Consider the following 20,032-nt stretch of genomic DNA (forward strand, 5'->3'; position numbering starts at 1 on the left):
CGGTCGCCAGGTACACGCGGGATGATGATACCGTTTGCAGAGCCCGCATAACAAGCTTTGTCAACTGCGATGTAATCACTGCCGAGTTGACTCCCCGAACAGACGTCAGCGAACAATCGCGAAAGCAGCATTAATTCACGGTCGTTTTGTATACAGATAGAGCGCCGAGGGTGGATCGTTTTTCTTCGGTAAAATTATCTGCCGTTTCGTGTAAAATATTGATGCAAGAGCGCGCGAAAAACTGTGAGTAACGCATGAACGTTTAGTAAAAAGTTAAAGCATCTTTATGAGAAGTACTCTAAGAATTAATTGATGATACTTTTAAAAAAATTTTGCGTATATTATTATTTTACTTATTTAGAACTTAATTATATTATTATTCACTGCACTATAATAATTAACTGTCAAGATTTTCTTCAATTAAATTGGAGTGTTTAAAGGATAAAAGTGGTAAAATTTCTAATCTAACGTCTTGAAAAAAGTCGGCTTTTAGATAAATAATAAAATCTAGAGATGAAGAATAACTCACAGGTGAAAAGAGTGATGACGAATATCTTGGAAACAAGCGTAAACGCGCTTGTCTAACGAAGTATTCGATGATTTTGCAAGGGAAAACGTTACACGACTGGAACATCACTCGATTCGACATGTTAAAACATCAGACGCACGTGCTCGACGAGAGGTTGCTTTCGATTGCAAACAGGCGTACGGACGGTTGGCCTGGATTAGCAGAGTGAGTGCTATTACGCGGATTTTCGGTAAACATCCCGGTGGCCGCGTGTCAATCATCATTTATTCGATGATGGACGATCCGATCGCACTGGTACTGGCTATTGATTTGTCGCTACTGTTTTGGCAAAGATTCGTTAGCACCACTGAAACCGTTTGGCTATTTCGCGCGAGTGTACACGTAATTCGGTCGTTTTATACGTGCGTGCAGAGGTGGAGCAAAATTTGGAGATACGAATCCAAATTGTGGCTTAATTTCGGCAAAATTACCGCACGTTCGCAACATTCGCCGTTAATATTTTCGAATTAATTTAAGCTCGCGATCAATACCGAAAAGTATTCGGGAAATTGCAGCATTAAACTGTAACGCGTTCGTCTAGATTCTATGGAAAATCACGGACGGTTCTTCAGCTCGATTCGGGTAAAAGCAAAATTAATTTAACGAAGCATATCCCATTTCGTTCGTAAGTTCGTGCAAACTTTCTTCGAGAGGCTTTATTCGCCCCCGCGATAACGTACTTTACTCGTGATACGGGCGGGAAAGGGTTAAGGGTTACCAGCGTCAGGTTGGCAATTTTTCTTTACGAGAAACTTGGGTGAAATTCGATCGACAGGGAGCTTAGAGCACGAAATAAATTCGATTGACTGTCACACGGGACAGAAATGAGTGAGACTACCCGCTCGAAAGTCTCTGCCGGCAATCAGTGCTTCGGGAAATATATACATCGGCACCTTGGAACATTTCCGAGTAGATCGAGCGCGCGTTTTCCTGTTCCTACTAAATGTAGGACATCGATTTTGGTCATTCCCCGGGAAACTGCGAGAGTCCCATCGAGGAATAACTTTGCTGCCCGAGGGACGGCTTATACGCCAAATCGTCCATCGCGAAATTTCCCCATCGATGAAGCCAGGAATATTTTATCCAGTTGTACCTAAATATCGGGAATAACGTTTAATTCCACGTATTAATTGGACGGAAATATTTTATATCTGGTTGTACCTAAATATCGGAATAACGTTTAATTCCAAATATATTAATTGGACGGTTAACGCAGCTGTTACCTACAAGTTTTCATTCAAGAGCGTGTGTCCTATATCTATACGTACCCTACATTTAAATAAAATATTCAGGCAAGTCCAGCTCTCCGATTGCTGTCGCAGGAAGCTCGGAAATAATTCAGAGACATCGAACGGTTCCTTATCAAATGAACTCTGCAAAGACGATCATACGCAAAGCGAGACTTATATTCGCGCATAGTTCTCGCCGTCATGTACCTTCTATTGGATCTCGCTCTAAATCCTCGATTCGGATCACAGAGAGACGAGAGATGTAGCAAAAGCCAGCTACACTTTATCGGAAATGCTCGGCGTGGAAATTTATAATGCACGACTATGCGGGGGCTACTTCGCCGCCCTACGTGCGCCAGCAAATTTATCGCGCGGTTTCCTTTCCCATACATATCGCGTGTACAGCCGCATCGCTACGTTCCAGGAGTTTAAGCGGCGAGACGACGATTTAAGGAACAAACGTGCTCTATGGCGCATTGGGCTTGAACGAGCTTGAGAATTTAAGGCCGTGTTATATCGCGATTAAAGATGACCGCTCCTGCAGGAGTCCTCCACAGAAAAGAGAGAAGTGTTAAATCAAGACTTGATTTAACACTTCTTTTTTTTCGTGTGTCGAAATACCGAGAACCTGGATGTGCTCAAAGTTAACGATTAATCTTGTCGGTAATTGACAGACAGATAAATAACTGCTTTATTAACCGTGCAATCGCTGTATGAAAATAAAAATATTGAATGTCCTGCACATGTCTTCTGGAATTTAAAGTTCAGTTCAAAATCTCGTCGCGATCTTTTGTTATCAAATTGACAATATAACGCAGTTTTGAATGCAGAAGCTTAACAAATCCGCTACATTGTTTGAATTCCATAAGTATTATTGTGTCTTTCACAATATGCAACGGCAGAGCTGTGTAGAAGACGCGTGTTTGGCGTCGTTCAAACTTTCGTGTATAAATGTCACAGTTTCATTCCTCTGTAATTCGCAGCAGTCGTGCACAAAGTAGTCGTCGCGATATTGCTGTCGCGCAAGAATTTCGAGACGACCAGCGTCGCGATGCGTACCGCATATATACGCTGCGACCCGTCACAATTGCACCTAGCACTTCGACGCGACGCGCAACGTCGCGAACTTTGCTGCTCATTAATCACTGACTGGACCGTGCCATTAGCTAAACGTTGCCCCTAAGCTGATATTAAGTTCCCCCGGGTAATAATAATCGGACATTCTATACCGCTCCTTCGAGTGTTTTAGAATATTGATTAGATAGAGTCCCTAAAGGATCGCGTTACACAATTAAATTTTCACGGGTCCGGTAAAACTGGCGGAATTTACTGAATTTACAGCGGCGGTTTCAAATCTGTTGCCCAGGAAATAAAAAAAGGCGAGAGAAGGATACGAGAGATAAAAACGAAATCACGTAGCTACGCGCGGTAGATTTTTCCAACGATAACTCCGCGGGGCGTTATCAATCCTCTCAATCCCCGGGGAGGAGACGCATCGCATCAAAATAAAAAAGACGCCCAAGTGGGTGCGTGCAGTTATTTTTGCTCCCCTCTATATGTAATACAACCGTACAAGTAGGGGAGACCGGGGCTAGTTGTCACACATTTCAAATACTGATTTTTAAAAAATGTTAGCAATATTTTATAATATCGTATACTACTTTATAATGTAGTTTTATCCTTTAGGTGTAAGAAAAAAATATTAGACTTGTATATATTTATACACAAAAAAGTTATTTAATTCTAAGCAAAACCGCGCAAATGTGAGAACTTACCCCATACCCAGGGTTGGTTGTCACATGACTCTGGATTGATTGTCATGTATCTTTCATGTAGAGGAAACATACGACAAATAGTTCCTGTTTTAATATTTTATTAAAATTAGTGCCAGTTTTTGGTAAATTTAACTTAATATATTGCAGCATGAATTAAACAAAAAATTAATAATTTTCATGAACTTTGTAATATAATTCTCATAAACTTGGAGTAAATAAAAGAATAATAATTCTCATAAATTTTGTAATACTTTCATAAACTTTGAGCAAATAAAACAATAATAATTCTCATAAACTTTGAATCCCATCTCATTTGAGACGACTTACCCTGAACGGTCATTTTAAACAAAGAAGATTATATTTATAAACTATGTTGCAATGACGGTTAACTAAATACAGGAAAAATTATCTAAAACTATAATATTTCTTATGACCAAAAAGAAATTACAACTAGTAATTCCAAAAACCAACGAAACAATAAAAATAAAGGCAAAAAAAATTTATTCACAACTTCCAATTTTTAAAAAGTGCTCGTAAATATAACATGCAATGTTTTTGAAACGAGCTATTTCGTACACCCGACTAACACGATAAGAGCAACCTACACTATAAAGAAGAATATTCCACTCAATCTATTAAGTGAGATATAAGCTTTGTGACAATTTACCCGTGTGACTTTTAGCCCCGGTCACTCCTATACGTGAAAAATGCACGATACGGTCGATACAATAACAATTTTTAAAAATTTATGTCGTTATAAATAAATAATATATTCTTCACGTAATACCTATAGCTAAAGGTAAAACAGCCACGTTTCTTAAACGGTGATTAATATCTCCATTTCATTTGTCAGTTGACTCGAAAGGAAGATTTAATCGTCAACCGTTTCTTGCCAGCGCGGAACGTTCGCCGTCTTGCTGTCGCCGAAAGCGGCGAATTCCGCAGTATAAATGAAGCAGGTGAAACAATAGAGGAGGTCTCTCCTTTCAGATCGCACAACGAATCCTTTCTTTCTGCTCGCGTGCGCGCTATTTCTCTTGCCGCAAGAAAGGTAGACCGCGTCTCGCGATTTATCGCAAGAAAGATCACCCCCTCCCCGCTCTCCTCCCAGCTCCGGAGATTCTTTCCTGTAATTCGGATTCTTTTCTACGAATCGCCCGTTTGTTAGCGACAAAGCGACGGAAAATATCCGTCGGCAGGGTTATCGCTTTTCACCGACCAACTGAATCGGCCAACTTTACCCAGTTTACTTTCCCTCGACTGACTCGATTTAGACTCCGAACTACGTTATCTTCTCGCGTTCTCGTAACGTTAATACATTACTCCCGCCGTTTGTTAACTATCTTGTTGCCGACCTCCGCAGACTTTGTTGGCTTTCGCCCTCTATGCCGTTACAATTTCGAACTATGTGTTTACTGGATGGAGTTTGAGTTATAACTAAATAAATAGAGGGAAAGAGAAAGAGAGAGTTTATGCGCGCACTTAATAAGGTAGATAACTTCGTTGTATATTGTTTAAGATCATAATTATGAAACAGATGAATTAAAGTAGGTGAAAAAAATGGCAATAAGAGCCAAGCGCAGTTAATGGGGTGCATGTATTTTTATTACAACAAATATACAGCATCAAATAAATTCAACAATCGGACATCCTTGCCGTAAAATTAAATTAAAATCTCATTCAATTTTTATATGAAATGTAATATTTGTTTCTAGCCACGTTATTTTTTTGTACTTTAATCGCGCTCAATTGCAATATTGGGAAAAAAAAACATAATTTTATTACGATAAATAGCACAAATGACTTAAAATAAAAAATAAAGAGAAAACAGATTCAATTTTTACAATACGTTATTACGTCCGCTTTATACATTGCAGTAAATAAGTTAGTCTACGTGCTGATTAATTATAAAATTTACAGCTTGACTGGCGTGAATTATTCATTATTCCTCGCTTTATATATATCTTCGCGAAAAGTGTTTTAATATTTACTCGTAGTTCCCAGCGAAACCAGATTCTCCCCCAAAGAAAAGTCCGACCGTTACAAAGAACACCCCGTATTAAAGGAAGTGGGTCGAGATGTCGCGGACTTTGCCGCATCTTTCTCGAGACCATTCGTTTCCGGCGAGGATAAGCCGGCTCTTCTCTCACCCTCGAAATTTCAGTTGAAATTTTCACGAACTCGTTACCGCGGCTGTTTGCACCCGCGAATGGTCAAATTTGCTCTCGACATTCTACTTAACTTGTTATTAACGTTCGTTAACAATGATACGTGTAACGTACGTATTTACCTCACAAAAATACATCGCGGCTTTTAAAATGCGCATATTAACAACCTGGAAAACAGGTTGGAAATAGAGAGTGCCCGAGAAGCGAGCTGAAAATAGGGAGTCTCTCGGAAGGCGAGCAAAGAATAAGGAGATCTACTTAATTTTTGTTTAATTTGCCATATACGCGCGCGCAGTAAGTAACAGCGAGGACAAAAATTAAATGCTAGAACTCTACGTGTTTCGATTTATCTCGTGGAATTATGGCAGCCTGCTTTCGGACGATGTCGCGAGCACGATAATTCTCGCTTCATTATGCCGTGATAAGTCGAGGTGATTAGGCAACGGCTGCCAACGGCAGAGAAACTTCCGCACAGGACGATATACGTCTGATTCAATCAATATCACACCATTACGTTTGTCGATGAGATATTTGTATTCGCGGGATTGACTAGCACCTGTGTGTACAATAGCATCTGCGAGAGTGAAAAACTTGGATCTTTTTATTGGCAGCCCGACGAAAAACGCTCTGGCGTCCGCGTAACAATGGACGGGTACAGCACGAATGCCATTATTCCTCGCTCATCAAACCCGGCTTTCGAAAAATAGCCGAAATTGAATCGAGCGAGGAATATAATGGCGCAAAACTGGGTGTTATCTGTATGAGCCGCGCGAAATACGAACACGATGAAAGCATCAATCTTCTATTTTTTTCTCATTTTTTTTTTATATTTCACATCGCTTCAATTTGTGTTAATCCGTTATTGGCTGATGACGTCGCATAAGGCTATTTTATATTTCCGATTCATATTTTGGCGAGATAAACGAAATATAAACGAAACGCGTTACAACCTGTCCAATATCGAAGTTTTAATTATCCGGGAAAACGAATGATGATTCAGTGATTCGTGATTTATAACGATATTTGATAATTACAATGATCAATAATGCATTTATATGCAAGTTTAAAATGTATTTATTTCGCAACATACAAATATCGCGTTGCAAGCGCATAAAATGTTAATTGGACATTTATGGCCTCGCCATAAATGTCATTTTATGTGATGCACACGGAGAAAGAGGCGCACAACATGGATAGGAAAATATATTTTGCTGGAATTATATATGTTGTATTAATAACGTAGAACGTAAAAACTCTCGTGTAGAAATTCAAAAGAGCACACATGAGAATAAAATAATTCAAATAACAGAAATTTTCAAATAATAATTATATATATTTAATTTATTTCGCTGAAATTTATTACGAAGATAAGAATCAATAATAACTATTAATATTTATTACTCACACGAAAGATAAGGAACTCTGAGGAAGAGTTCAGCAAATATTTGCAGTAAAATCAATTTAATTAATTAGTACGCCGGTATTTCCGTGTCACGTTATTTCGTTGTAATTGAGTTTTATGCTCGCGAACCTGAAACGTTCTCGATGTAATTATTACGGCGTGCATATGCATGTCGCTCTGTGCGACTTGGGCCGCCTAACAGAGCTCGCACTAGAAACTTCTCGATAGTTAGTTCGCAATTGCGAAACTTCTGCAAAAGCAATAACAAAATGATCTATGAGGTATCTGTGTTTCCAGCAGTTTTTTACATGTAAAAATTATATAATAAGATTACGCGTTTGCGAGTTTATGTTTAAAAAAAAAGCGTATTCGAGAATAACTTTTACTGAAATTCGAAAGCGCGTTTAATCCATCTTATAAGAAATCCGCGAATTGTCAGCTAATTCATGATGATATTTCATGGGCGTGGGATACGGCGCGGGCGTAGGGGCGGTTTTATGCATCTGCGATTTACGGCGAAATCGTTCTTTTCTTTTTCTCGATTTTCTTAAAAGATTATGAAGCTCGACATAGATGGAATTGTAAACTTTGCGACAGATCTTCGCGATAATACAGAATGATAACGTGGATAGGAAAAATTATTCATCTTCGATCTCGAAAATTCACGCGAAAATCTTTACAACTCTCTCTTTGTTTTCTTCACTTCTTTCTCTCTCGTTTTAATATTAAAGATTGTTTACACGTTGGTTTATGTAAAAATATTTAAATATTTATTTATCTATTGGAAAGCAAATGTCAGGAGTTAGTCGATCATGCACTTTTAGTCGAATATACATTTTTAATTCATTAAATATTCATCGCCCAGCGCGCACAGGCAGAAAAATTCCCAGATGAAAGATATAATTACGATTAAAAATGTAAGAATGTAATTACGAAAGCTGCTCTGCCCAGCGATCGGGATGAAATATTTACTCAAATATTCATGTCGCGATATTTCGCGCGCCGTTATTTGCTTTAAATTTAATGACGACTTTATGAACATGACAATTAGCATACAAGGATATAATTTGGTTAAATGTAACGTAAACTTCTCGCGCGCGCACGAAATTATTGACCCATTATTTGTCGCGTCGTCGGAGATCCAAACGCCAACGCGAAATATATTATATTGCGACGCGGACTTTCCATTACGCGCAAATCGGAGCACCGCGCCCGCCGGGCGAACGTCACTCTTGTGTGTACAAATGTATAATATTAACTTCATCCATGTCTCTCTTTCTCTCTCTCTCTTTCACGCACGAAAACGTGCTGATCAGTAATACTACCACCGCCCACGGATGGATTCGTTCTCGTTTCGTTTGCATCGTTCTCTCGCACGCGAGGGAATCAGGTCACCGGTCATAAATCGCGATGGATGTAAGAATCACACGTCGAAACACACGATCGGTCGATAGTTCGCCCGTTGGGCGAAACGGCCAACGAGTTGTGTGCGCTCTCGCCTCGGCATAACTCATCCTGCCCGCTCGCCACCTCGCCGCGCCGCGCCGCGCGCCGTCTCTCGCTACTACCGCGACGTGGTAATACGCTTTACCGCGTAATCAGCGCGCCGCGAGGATGAAATCATGCGAGTGCACCTGCTTGCGCGAGAGAACCGAGGGACTAACACATGCCGCGTTGACGAGCGCATGCTGGATCCAGATGCGGCGTTACACGGCCATGACGTTCACGCTCGATTCGCAATCCCAGGCTACATCGGAATCGGAAGGATGCAGAATCAATCGCGACCTCCGCTCGAATTCGAACGTGACTCGACATATGCGCAACTATAGAACGTCGCAGGCTCAAGTGTATTTGTAATAATTTATTTTTACTGCATTATTTGCGATAAATTCGCGTACGATGCTTGCTGACCGCGCGGCAGTTTCGCGAGATATAACGAAATATCTGTCCCTTCTTCGGGAATAAGGAAAAACAGGAGTTGGAGGGAGCACAGCCGGAAGTGCGTTCCCGAGACCGATTGATCAAATTGCCGCATACCTCGTTCGTTCCTCAAAATAGGAGGAAAATCGGCATCGTTTTTTCCCTTACAAAAATAACGACGGTACTCGAAATCCTTCTCCGCGTATATTTTCGGACCTTACGTCAATAAAGAGCTATCCGGCGGGTCGTGGAAAGTAGGGGAGAATCGATTAAAACCATCTGGGGGAGTAGCGCAAATATAGTTAGTGTCTGGTAATCTTCCGCCCTCTCCTTTCTTATGTCAATGCGGTTACGTTTGATAACAACGTAACTCTTGATAACAGGCCCGATTTCCATTTGCCCTTTGCTTCGTGTTTCCTTTATATTAAGACGCATTCAGTAACGAGTGGTTTGTGAAAGGTCTGATGTACAAATCAATCAACTATACTGTAGACTATTATACTGCGGACTAAGATCGTATCCTTTCATAATCCTGGGCAGATTAAAGGATTACCGTCATTTTATTAAGATAAAATTCAGATAAATGCTATCCTTACGCGACGGGCACAATCGTGCTATCAATAACGTCTATTTCTACTAAAATTATCAATTTGATTCGTCAAATAAAAAATGCTTCTATATCTGTCTTGAATATCGTTAGTTTAATTCGCCAAATCAAAAGCGTAAAGAAATCGACTAGAAAATCAGAGGTACCGAATAAATTCTTTACAGTTCCATGCGCGCATTTGCTGTCTCAAACTTTTATCTTTGTGCATGGAAACTATTACAAAATCATAAAATGTTATATTAATTTGGTAAGAAATTAAAAATCTGAAAAAAGTTTCATTTTTTATTTCGGTATTCAAAATACTTCTGTATATATATTATCTTTTATATTAATCGACTTTTATATTAACAAACTCTTAATTAAAATAAAGTTAAATGGTACGAAATTATAATATGAAATGAACTTTAATTATAAACTGTCCACTAATTATCAGGCGGTATTTCGCGCGCTCGTGAATTAATGCGCGACATAGAGTCCTGTAGTTGTGAAATTAACATGATCCTGCTTGTGACATCGATAGTGGTTATGCTTTTTATGACATATGATATTCCCTAATGTTGATACAAAATACACAAACCAGCTCGGCGGACGATTCGTAGTAGCGATGTAACGCACGACAGAGTAACGATTCGTGCCTAATTGCCGGCGTGGCGAGGTCGTAATGAATTGCCATTGTAATTCCCCGGGTGGCTTCAAATTCCCGATCGATCAGCAAAAGACAATAACAATCGCCGCTGGACGCGTACTGAATAACGGGCGCAGGTCGGGTTTCTTGTTAATTAATCGCCTATAGCTTCGTGAGTTACCCAGTTAAAAATTACATCAGTTTAGTTAGAATGTACGACGAAGAGTCGAATGTTTGATACCGCGTGAATGAAATGTTCCGACTTTGAGCGGAAAATCGGTTCCGCCTTCAAACAAAAGACACATTTTGTTCCAAAACGGTTTGAGCAAAATGTTTAACTCAAATCAATAAAGAAAATGAGAAAAATATTCATTTGAAAAAATAACGATTTGTAAGTATGAAGAATTCTTAAGAATTCAACTTTGGTGTTATAAATAAAACTTTGCTCTTTGTATAATTACAAATAATTAAGAATTTCGCTTTTGCTTATTTATAAAAATACTCTAAATTTAAAAATTAAATTAAATTTTTTTAAAACGGGAAAAAAGGAATGCGAATAACGAAATTTTTTTAGAGAAAACAATGCGTGCAAAAAACGGAAAACGCGTTGCAGCATATTTTTTATTTAATTTTAAGTTAATTTTTACAGAATATTCATACAACAAGAAAAACTGGTCATTCATTAATAAAACTGAGCGCACGATCGCGAACAAATTTCGCGAAGTCGATTGCGTTCTATCTAAATGTCATTCCGATACTCAGATTCATAAAATCCGATTTGATATGTCTAATTTAACAGCGCATTTACCGCGGAAGCTATTTGCGAGACATTCTCCACAACTAAACTCCAATTTGTCAGCCTGATGCATCGCCCGTTTACTTCCGTCTGTTTGCGTCGATAAAGGGCAAGTTAGGATGCAAGAAATTTAAGGTCAACGAGCATATGAAAAATGCAGGCACGCAGTGATAGCGACGTCTATCGAGATTTTCCGCGAAGCTGGATGACGCTTTGCAAATTTAACGAATAAATCGCGTACGATTAAATTAATAATTTCCTGCAATAAAAATATAGAAGTACAGTATTTGCTTAGGCAAATAAAAGCGCTCATCGATCGCGCGAACGAGAGATCGGCTGAGAAAGTTTTCTACGTCGACGTCGAACTTGTCGACGGCGAAAGGGGTCGAGTTACTCTCCGGCGAATCACTCTGTGTAATCATCGCGAAACCCTTCTGAAAAACAATCGAATCGCCTGGCCGGAATTCATTGTGGCTGTCGCGAAGAACTGCAACTTCTTAATTCAATCGTCGAAGGGTCGTCTCCAGCTTTCTCGGATCGGACAATGTTCGACGACTAAAATACAGTGCTCGCGATGGTCGGAAGTGTGCATGACTAACTCTACATTCAAGTTAATCCAGATGGTCAATTTACATTCATCTGAGATCAGAAAGCAAAGCGCGATTTAATTGCTGGCGCATTGACAGCACTTGCATTCAGTTTCTGATTACTTGCAATCATATCGCATAGATATACGAAAAAATATTTTATATTCGTGCAATTTTCACCATGTCTATATAGAAATTAACAGGAAGATGAGAAACGCTGATTAATTATCGCTGCGTTATCATTCGTTAGACGCACGTGGATGATCTTGTTGCAGAAGATGCACCATGTTGGAATACTATAATTAAGTAATTTTGAATTTCTGCGTGACACGCATGACTCTTTCGACGCAGATTAAGTGGAACAATTACCTAATTTCATCTATTAAAAAACAAAGAATTAAATAACTCTAATATGTAATATTTTAATTTTTCTATTAGAAATTAATAGCAGCTGATCATTAGAGTGCTTACAAATAAAAAATGAAAAGTTGAACAGAAAAATCAATATCGGTTCGACTATAAAAACGAATTTTTGTTACGAATACGTTAAAGTTTTGCACGATGTGGGGTACATTCTGTATTCTTTCAAATCTTCAAAAATTGTTTTACTGTACCTCGATTTTGTTTTTACATTTTTATGTGTAAGCGATGTCATGTCTCGCGTGGACTTTCAACGTAACAACATATTTGATGCGTTGCAATCAAGATCTCGCATGCACGACATAACAAACTTGATTTGGTGCGTTATGTATGCGCTATGTGTACGGCTCTAATAATAGATGTACCTAACCGATAAATGCGGACCGATAAACAACCACCAACGCAAACGCTTACGCTCTTTACGGTTCGGCATGCAGGAACCTAATAGGACGCGACATTCATGCGGATTTTCCGAAAAGTGGTGCACCGTTTTATCGGAAAACAACAGTGAAACAAATAAGAAATTGATACTCGCACATCTCTTAAATTCATTACGTTACAACATTCTTTTATGAAGAATGATGAATGATGTTCAAGAAATTCAGCATTTTTTTTACATATCTTGGACCAAAATTGGAAGAACAGAAACGGGAATAATCTCGATCCCTTCTCGTCTTATATTTATCGCTTAAAAGTTTTATCGAAATTATATATGTAGTACTTTTGATTATTGATTTTACATATTTAATATAACACGCTAGAAAACATATTTTAAATTATTCTAATATACGTTTTTAAATTTGTTAGTTTAAAAAAATTACCATTATATTGTCAAAGGCATGATTGCGATGCTCTTATATTACTATGTATCGGTAAATACAAAGCTAGCAAGCTTAGAACGGAAGCAGCTGCGCTGTTGCTGGTGCTAACAGTAAGCGCAGTTTCTTGTATCCGAAAGAGACAAAGGATAATGAGACTGTGTTATGTATAATCAACTTCGCGTTCCTGTGAGCGTGCCAGGTAATCAGAAGCCTCAATCTGCATTGTTGGACATCGCATTTTAGAATTATTAACTTAGCTCTTATTAAACGCGAGAGCATGTAAAACATACAGAATATTATTAACACTAGAATTATCAAAGGCGATCGAAATGACTAATTTGTAATATTTTTTTAAATTACTCAAAATAATGATGCATTTTCTGAAATTTTCGATGACTTTTATTGAAATATGTAAATGATTAAGCAATTTGCTTCTCTCCTTTATGTCTTTTTTAAAAAATACACGTATACACTTAAATAGCAGAAATTAATATCGTCGATAGTTCTAGTGTTAAACGAGTTTTCGGATGAACCATTCAAAACGGTATCGTTAAAATAGTATTAGTTGTGAATTGTATTATATATTTCGACCTTTCACCGTGCATGATATTCCGATTAAAATTTCTGTCATGCACGTGTATCCGAAACGCGTGCATAAGTAATTTATAGAATTTTGCATCTAGATTTTACAACAACCGACATTCTGTTGCATATGAGAGAGAGAGAGAGAGAGAGAGAGAGAGAGAGAGAGAGAGAGAGAGAGAGAGAGAGAGAGAGAGAGAGGGAGAGAGAGAGAGAGGAGAGAGAGAGAGAGAGAGAGAGAGAGAGAGAGAGAGAGAGAGAGAGAGAGAGAGAGAGAGACTTCTGCCATATTTTTAATCAATTCAATTCCCACTCATACGTAAATACGCATATCAAGCGCGGCATATTACGCGCAGTTGAAATTCGTGGCTCGTGTGCATATTACGTAACATCGTCATTGCGAAACGCGCGTCGATTGCTTTTTACATTTAAATGTCAATAGCAAACTTTCCACCATAGCAGCAAATCCAAAACGGCTAAGGGTAAAACGGGATTAATTAATTATCGGCAACTGTTCCACACCTTAAACGCATTAATTTCAAGGCAATTTTAACGCCATAGAATTCTTCTCTCTCTATTTCCGTCCCCGCGATTGAATATTCCGTACGATTATAATTAATCTTTTACTTTTCTCCGTGTTGTTAATGAATAATTCTAAGGACGCTAAAAGATTCAGCGGGAGAATTCATAATTTTCCTAGAATAATCTATACCGAGCACGAAAGTTAGTTATGCGCTCGGTTTTATATTACTGAAACGACGAAAGGTAATTAGGATAATATTAGAATGATACTTTCAACTTTTATGAAACTGCCGTTACGTTTTAATGTCAGTTATATTCCAGACCGAAGATTCGTCCCGTACAGATTTCGTACAGATCTCAGCGGATTAATAATTTTCGACGGCATATAAATATACAGTTGTACCTACACGTACACGTGTTTACGGCGTGCACGTGCACGCGTCTCTCTCTCTTTCTCTCTCTCTCTCTCTCGCTCTCTCTCTCTCTCTCTCTCTCGAGAAAGAGAGAGAACGTACGTGTGCCGAGGAAGTGTGCCGAGAGTGACAAGCAGCTGCAAATTTTCCTCGAGCGAAGAGTAGCGGTTTGTCTCACCCTCGCCTGTCTCTCGCATCTCGGCTTACCGCATTTTCCATTCGTCTTTCCACCCTCGAGAGAAAAAGATCCCTCGTGCCCCCGAGCGAAAAATCTCAGCGAGCGCGAACAACTAATCCGCAGCTGCTCGAAAAGAAAAAGACTCGCCCACGATTTGTTCTTTCTTTACGTAATACACTTTACGTAATTACATCAGTTTGATTTGTATCCATTGTAAATATAACAATGTTACACAAGGTGCGCGATAAGACGACGTTCTACGGTTGCCAATTAATCTTATTGTCACTGTTATATTGTTTTTTCGTTATTAGCCGCATTAAGAACCCTCTCTTATCTTTCTGTCCGCAGCCACGGAAGAATTGGGAAGCAGCAAATTGAGCACCACATTGCCGACCGCTCCGACTGAGCTCTCGCAATACCCGAAGCTGTGCGAGCTGCGCCGAAAATTCCCGGTTCTATACCGGGTGGAGTTTCAGGTGAGGCCCTGGCAAATCTCATTTCCTGTCAACTCATCCAACTTCGGTCACCTCTCAGTTCCCATTGGGCTCTCGCTTTTTCGCTTCGACAACTCTTACGACCTTTTCCTCGCCACGGTTCTTCGATATACGCGTTATCGATTTATTGGTTACAACAATTAGTCATACTTCATTACATCTTATAATCTTGAAACTGCATGTTCGCCTTCCAGTCTCGCACGCAGTTTAACCCTTAAGCGCGAAGCTTTGCATATATGCAAAGCGACTTTTCGATGCTCCGTGTACTCTCCCTTGTGAAGTATGAACTGAAAATGCGCGGCTTTTAACATTTGTAAAGGGTTTTGTCTGGCCTTTTTTGGCTCGTCTTTCCCTGCTGAATGAGAAGGCCCAGAATTATTTTATTTACAATTTAATAAAAAATTATTATTTATTTTAAAAATACTTAGAATGCTATGAAAAATTGCGCATTTAAGAGTTAAAGAAAACATACCTACAGTTATGCTTTTGTATTATATGGTTAAAAATGGTATTGCTTCCTGATCGTATTTTGCTACAGACGTAGATGTTATTATTTCGTAGCCGTTTATTACTCAATTATTTTCCGATATTTCACCAGATATCGAGGCGAACACCGATCGGCGGTGCATTGTTATATGCCGGTATAAGTTTATTTGCTTGTTAGATACATATATCGAAAATACGTGATGCAGCCGATTCTATGTACGTTCGTGCGGCACGTAGGCGTACTTATGGATATTACAGAGTGCTCGGCGATATAGGCAGACAGCCAAGAGACAAAGTAAACCTCTTGAGGTGGAGTAGGTCAAGAAATTGAGACTCAGCATAATATCGGTTTCTCATTAGACAGTCGTTTCGAAACGCAAATTCTCGCGATATACCGAGATAGGTTTTACCTTGGCAATTTGCGCTAGCATACCTTCGCTCGATCCAGGAAGATCAAAGCCGCGACGATATAATCGCAAGAATATCCGTCAAATGTCTTGCATCAAGATAACGTTGATAACATTTGACCTCTTTTTTATTAAAGCGCAAAAGTTTTAGTTTTAAATTGAACAGTATAAGTTTTTTTAAATAAAAAATTGTAATTTATATGTAAAGCATATTTGTCTCTTACTTAATAAGTGAACACTATTTTAAAAATTGTTAAAGCTATTAAAAGGCTAAAATAAGGAGAAGCTTTTTGGAGTAAGAAATTTCAGATTCGAAACACGTATTTTATGGCCGTACTAAAATTAAAATTATAATATATTCTTCCAATACGATTTAATCTCTAGTCTCAAGTTATCGTGCCAATTATTATGCAAGTAGCACACGCGGTGCGCGCAAAATAGAAAAAAAACCTCCACGCGGATGACACAATTGAATTCTTAACTGCAACACCTTGAAGAACGACATCCGTTCGGCTCCAATCTTCGTTCTTCCCTTCATATCTCAGCCGCATCACGTTCCACCCCACTGCTGTTTCAAGAGATGAGGGCTCTCAGGCAATATTTACATATTTCACCGAGTTGCTTTCACGTCTTCCGTCTTCCTCGAATAGCAAAATCGATCTATCCTTTGTAATGCGAAGAAAATATTTCTCCCTTACGTATGCAGTTTTACTCTTGAGAAATTCCAATTGCTTATGATGGACTATCTTAGCAAGGCTTCGTCCTCTATATATTTTTGCAACATGAGGACTGAGTCTTAAAATATCCTAGATTCACGCGAAGATTTTCGCAGCAGGTCCAATAATATAACTTTTAAGATTTAAATTGAACGATCGTCAATTTCGTCTTTCACACGCGTATCTATCGCGTCTTATTACACGGGGAAAGTCGACGGTTTACACCGCGTCTATCAGCATAAGCGCATCCGAGGAATCCGCGGTGATACGCGGGTAAACGCTTTCGTAAACGCGGCAAATGCGGACAGCTTTTTTCCGGGTATCCGCCATCGACACGAGAAAGCTCTTAACCCTGCTCTCGTACCGTATGCATGACGGCGCGGCCTTCGAGTGCAGTTTATACGCCAGCAGATTATCCCGGGCTATCCGATGTCCTCGCAGACTTCTAACGCTTGCATAAATCGCGGCCGGTTATACGACGAAATCTCCTTTTTGCACGACGCTTTCGACGCTCCGTCATCAGTCTCTCATCGTGTCGAAAAAATGTTCGCGTGTCATCGAAAAGGGACGTTCCTTTCCGCGGGTTTTTTTTCCCTCGGGACAATCTAGCATTTTTCTCATGATAGGAAAAATCCGACGAACTATCTGCGAATAACGGCGAGCGAGGGGGAATGAATAGAGAGGACGGACGGCAGGGGGATGGCCGCTGCTGAATTTTAAATCCAGCCGCGGCACGATGCGGCGACGCGAAAATCATCTCGGCGTGATTTTTAAATTAAATCCGCCCGGCATTATCGGAAATGAAAGTTCCTGATGTTCGACAAATACTGGCGAATAAAAGTGTCATACGTATTCATGAAGGCACGCGGGGAATGCGAAAGAACTTCCGGTTTGCGAGAATTGCGCAATTATGCAGCGCGTGAATTAAGTAAATTTGAAAAGTATCAAAGAATTAATAACAGCGATAATAATGGAGATAATTTCTCTTTTGACCAATGTATAACGTCGAAAATACTTTGTGACGAACAGAAATCGATTGAAAAATCGACGCGATATATGTTGTTATAACGCGTGTCGTCGACGACGTTTTAAAAAGAGCCGCGCGAACAATTTCCGCGCGGGTTTAGCCAAGTAAATGCGACATGTTTAGCACGCAGCTGTCGCGTAAGTTTTCTGATTTGTCGAATCTCAGGACTTGGGCAATTGCTACTGCCAAAGCAAACGACACGGAGTCTTCCACTGTATCGCAAAATGTATACAATCGTTGAAATATTCGCAGTTTTGCTAACTGCGCCAAAAATACGATCTGCAATGCTCACTGATTAAATTGACGCGAAACGTTGCACGTATACCTTTGACAATTTTGAAAAATTCCAACGCGCAGAATATACGCACTTTTTACGGGAAAACTGATGAATTTATCCGCACGCACGAGATACATACAAGTTTCGCGTTATCGATTAAGAACTTTCTTCCGATACAGCTTTTGTGAAACTTTTTTTCAAGAAGGCAACAGGTTTTTTCTACTCGAGCATATTTATAACCAGAGTTTTATGTTGTGTAATTATAGCTGTCAGCTTTATTGCAGGCGTATAAATCGTAAAAAGAAATACTTTATACCACTTATAATAAAAATTCGTTTGTTAATAACGACTCTGAATCGATCCTTTGTATATAGCTTCATTCCACTTTCATTTCATCGTCTGCACTTCCTGCTAGAAATGCATCTCAATCTGCGCATCACTGATTGCTTGCACGGTATGTCGTATCTGCTAACGCGCACACGTGCGAGTGTGTGTGCGTGCGTATATTCTATTGAGTTACTGTATGCGTATTGTTAAGTTCTGCGACGAATGTGTTCAACGTCAAAATTTTACTCCCGTGAGCGAATCCATCGTTTTTATATTATATCCTTTATATGTCAATTTACACTGTCTCCATTGGTAGGCTTAGTAACAACATCGTGTTGATGCCTCACCATTTGCATACACTCTTATTTATACTCTCTATAACTGTATCCTCCACCAAACATCGCAATAAATTAAATTAAATTAAATAGCATTCAATTTAATATCCATTCAAAAGGTAATAACACTTCTGTTATTAAAACGCGACACAATAATTCACTTTTTAAGTGACTAAGAATACAAATGACAAAAACTAAGTTAATAATGTTAATAATGTTGTTTTCGTAATAAAATCTCCCGATACTATCAACAATTGTTATCAAGTACAGTTCTTTGAATAATTACGTAGTGATAATAATCAATTACACTATTTTGCTTAATAATAAATAATTACGTCGCTGAGTTTCCTAATAATTATAGAGGTTTTATATTCATTCGTTTATATCTTTTGTTTTCTGTGTTTGTTGCAGACGGCAACGAAGGTGGAAACTCATTCGTGCAGACACGCCACGAAACCCGCAAACAAGGAAAAGAATCAAAATCAAAAGTGTATTCCATGTAGGTGCTAATCGTCGATAACCTTTTGTTCCTATCTAAGCTAACTTAATCCCCTTATTCGGTCGCCGTGAATATTATCACTTCCGTGTCCGAAAGAGAATCGCGTTGATTGCGCACATAACGAAATAAAACATCGATTTGAAACGCTGAAAAGCTACGTAATGAACTCTCTCTTATAATGATTCGTGGACAAGCACGGATATAATCGTAGTAGCACGCTTTGCAGATTCAAATGTTTTTAATTACAGTAAAGCTCGACACTGAATAAGTAAAAGATATAATATCGATAGAAATAGTCTTTATCGTATATCAATTATGAGAGAGAGAGAAGCTTGTATATAAAATAAATAAAAAGTTTTATAATATTGATAGAAATAATTTCTATCGCACTGATATATCTGCCTCGCGAATTGGCTGTTGGTTCCCGGATTTTCGCACGTTAATTAACTTTCTTGCGATGAAGGAAGTAAATCAAGGTTACAAGATGGTTGCAATTGCCGGTGCGCGCTGTACCTCTAACGAGGATTTATTTCCGCTCTAGAATAAGAGCTTTTATCAGGAGGACTAAAATGTTTTTCTTCCCGCTTCTTTTCGTAGACGACTATAATAGGGTAGTGCTGGACACGATAGAAGGCGAGCCTGATTCCGATTATGTTAATGCATCCTACGTAGATGTGAGTATGTCATGATATTCGATAATAAGTATCCGCAAAGTTAATAGTGCGCAAAGGCCCTCGGCAAATGAAGCGTGTTACGAGTCGCGGATTCGCCGCGAGATTCGCGGATCTCGTACGTGATCCAATAATTCAACTAGATCCGTGTCTCTTATCTCGTGGAGAAAACGGCGATTC

General features: G+C 39.1%; 1 protein-coding gene across 1 annotated transcript in view; it reads left to right on the top strand.

Moving 5' to 3' along the window:
* The window catches only part of Ptp36e (protein tyrosine phosphatase 36E), a 67,213-nt gene that overhangs the window by 37,834 nt on the left and 9,347 nt on the right, over nt 1-20,032 (top strand). Inside the window, exons 3-5 of the mRNA XM_071789674.1 lie at nt 14,962-15,089; nt 19,094-19,181; nt 19,779-19,855. Of these exons, the coding sequence (XP_071645775.1) occupies nt 14,962-15,089; nt 19,094-19,181; nt 19,779-19,855 (293 nt within the window). The remainder of the gene's footprint in view (nt 1-14,961; nt 15,090-19,093; nt 19,182-19,778; nt 19,856-20,032) is intronic.

The sequence above is a fragment of the Temnothorax longispinosus genome, chromosome 10 (assembly GCF_030848805.1).
Source record: "Temnothorax longispinosus isolate EJ_2023e chromosome 10, Tlon_JGU_v1, whole genome shotgun sequence".
NCBI lineage: Eukaryota > Metazoa > Arthropoda > Insecta > Hymenoptera > Formicidae > Temnothorax > Temnothorax longispinosus.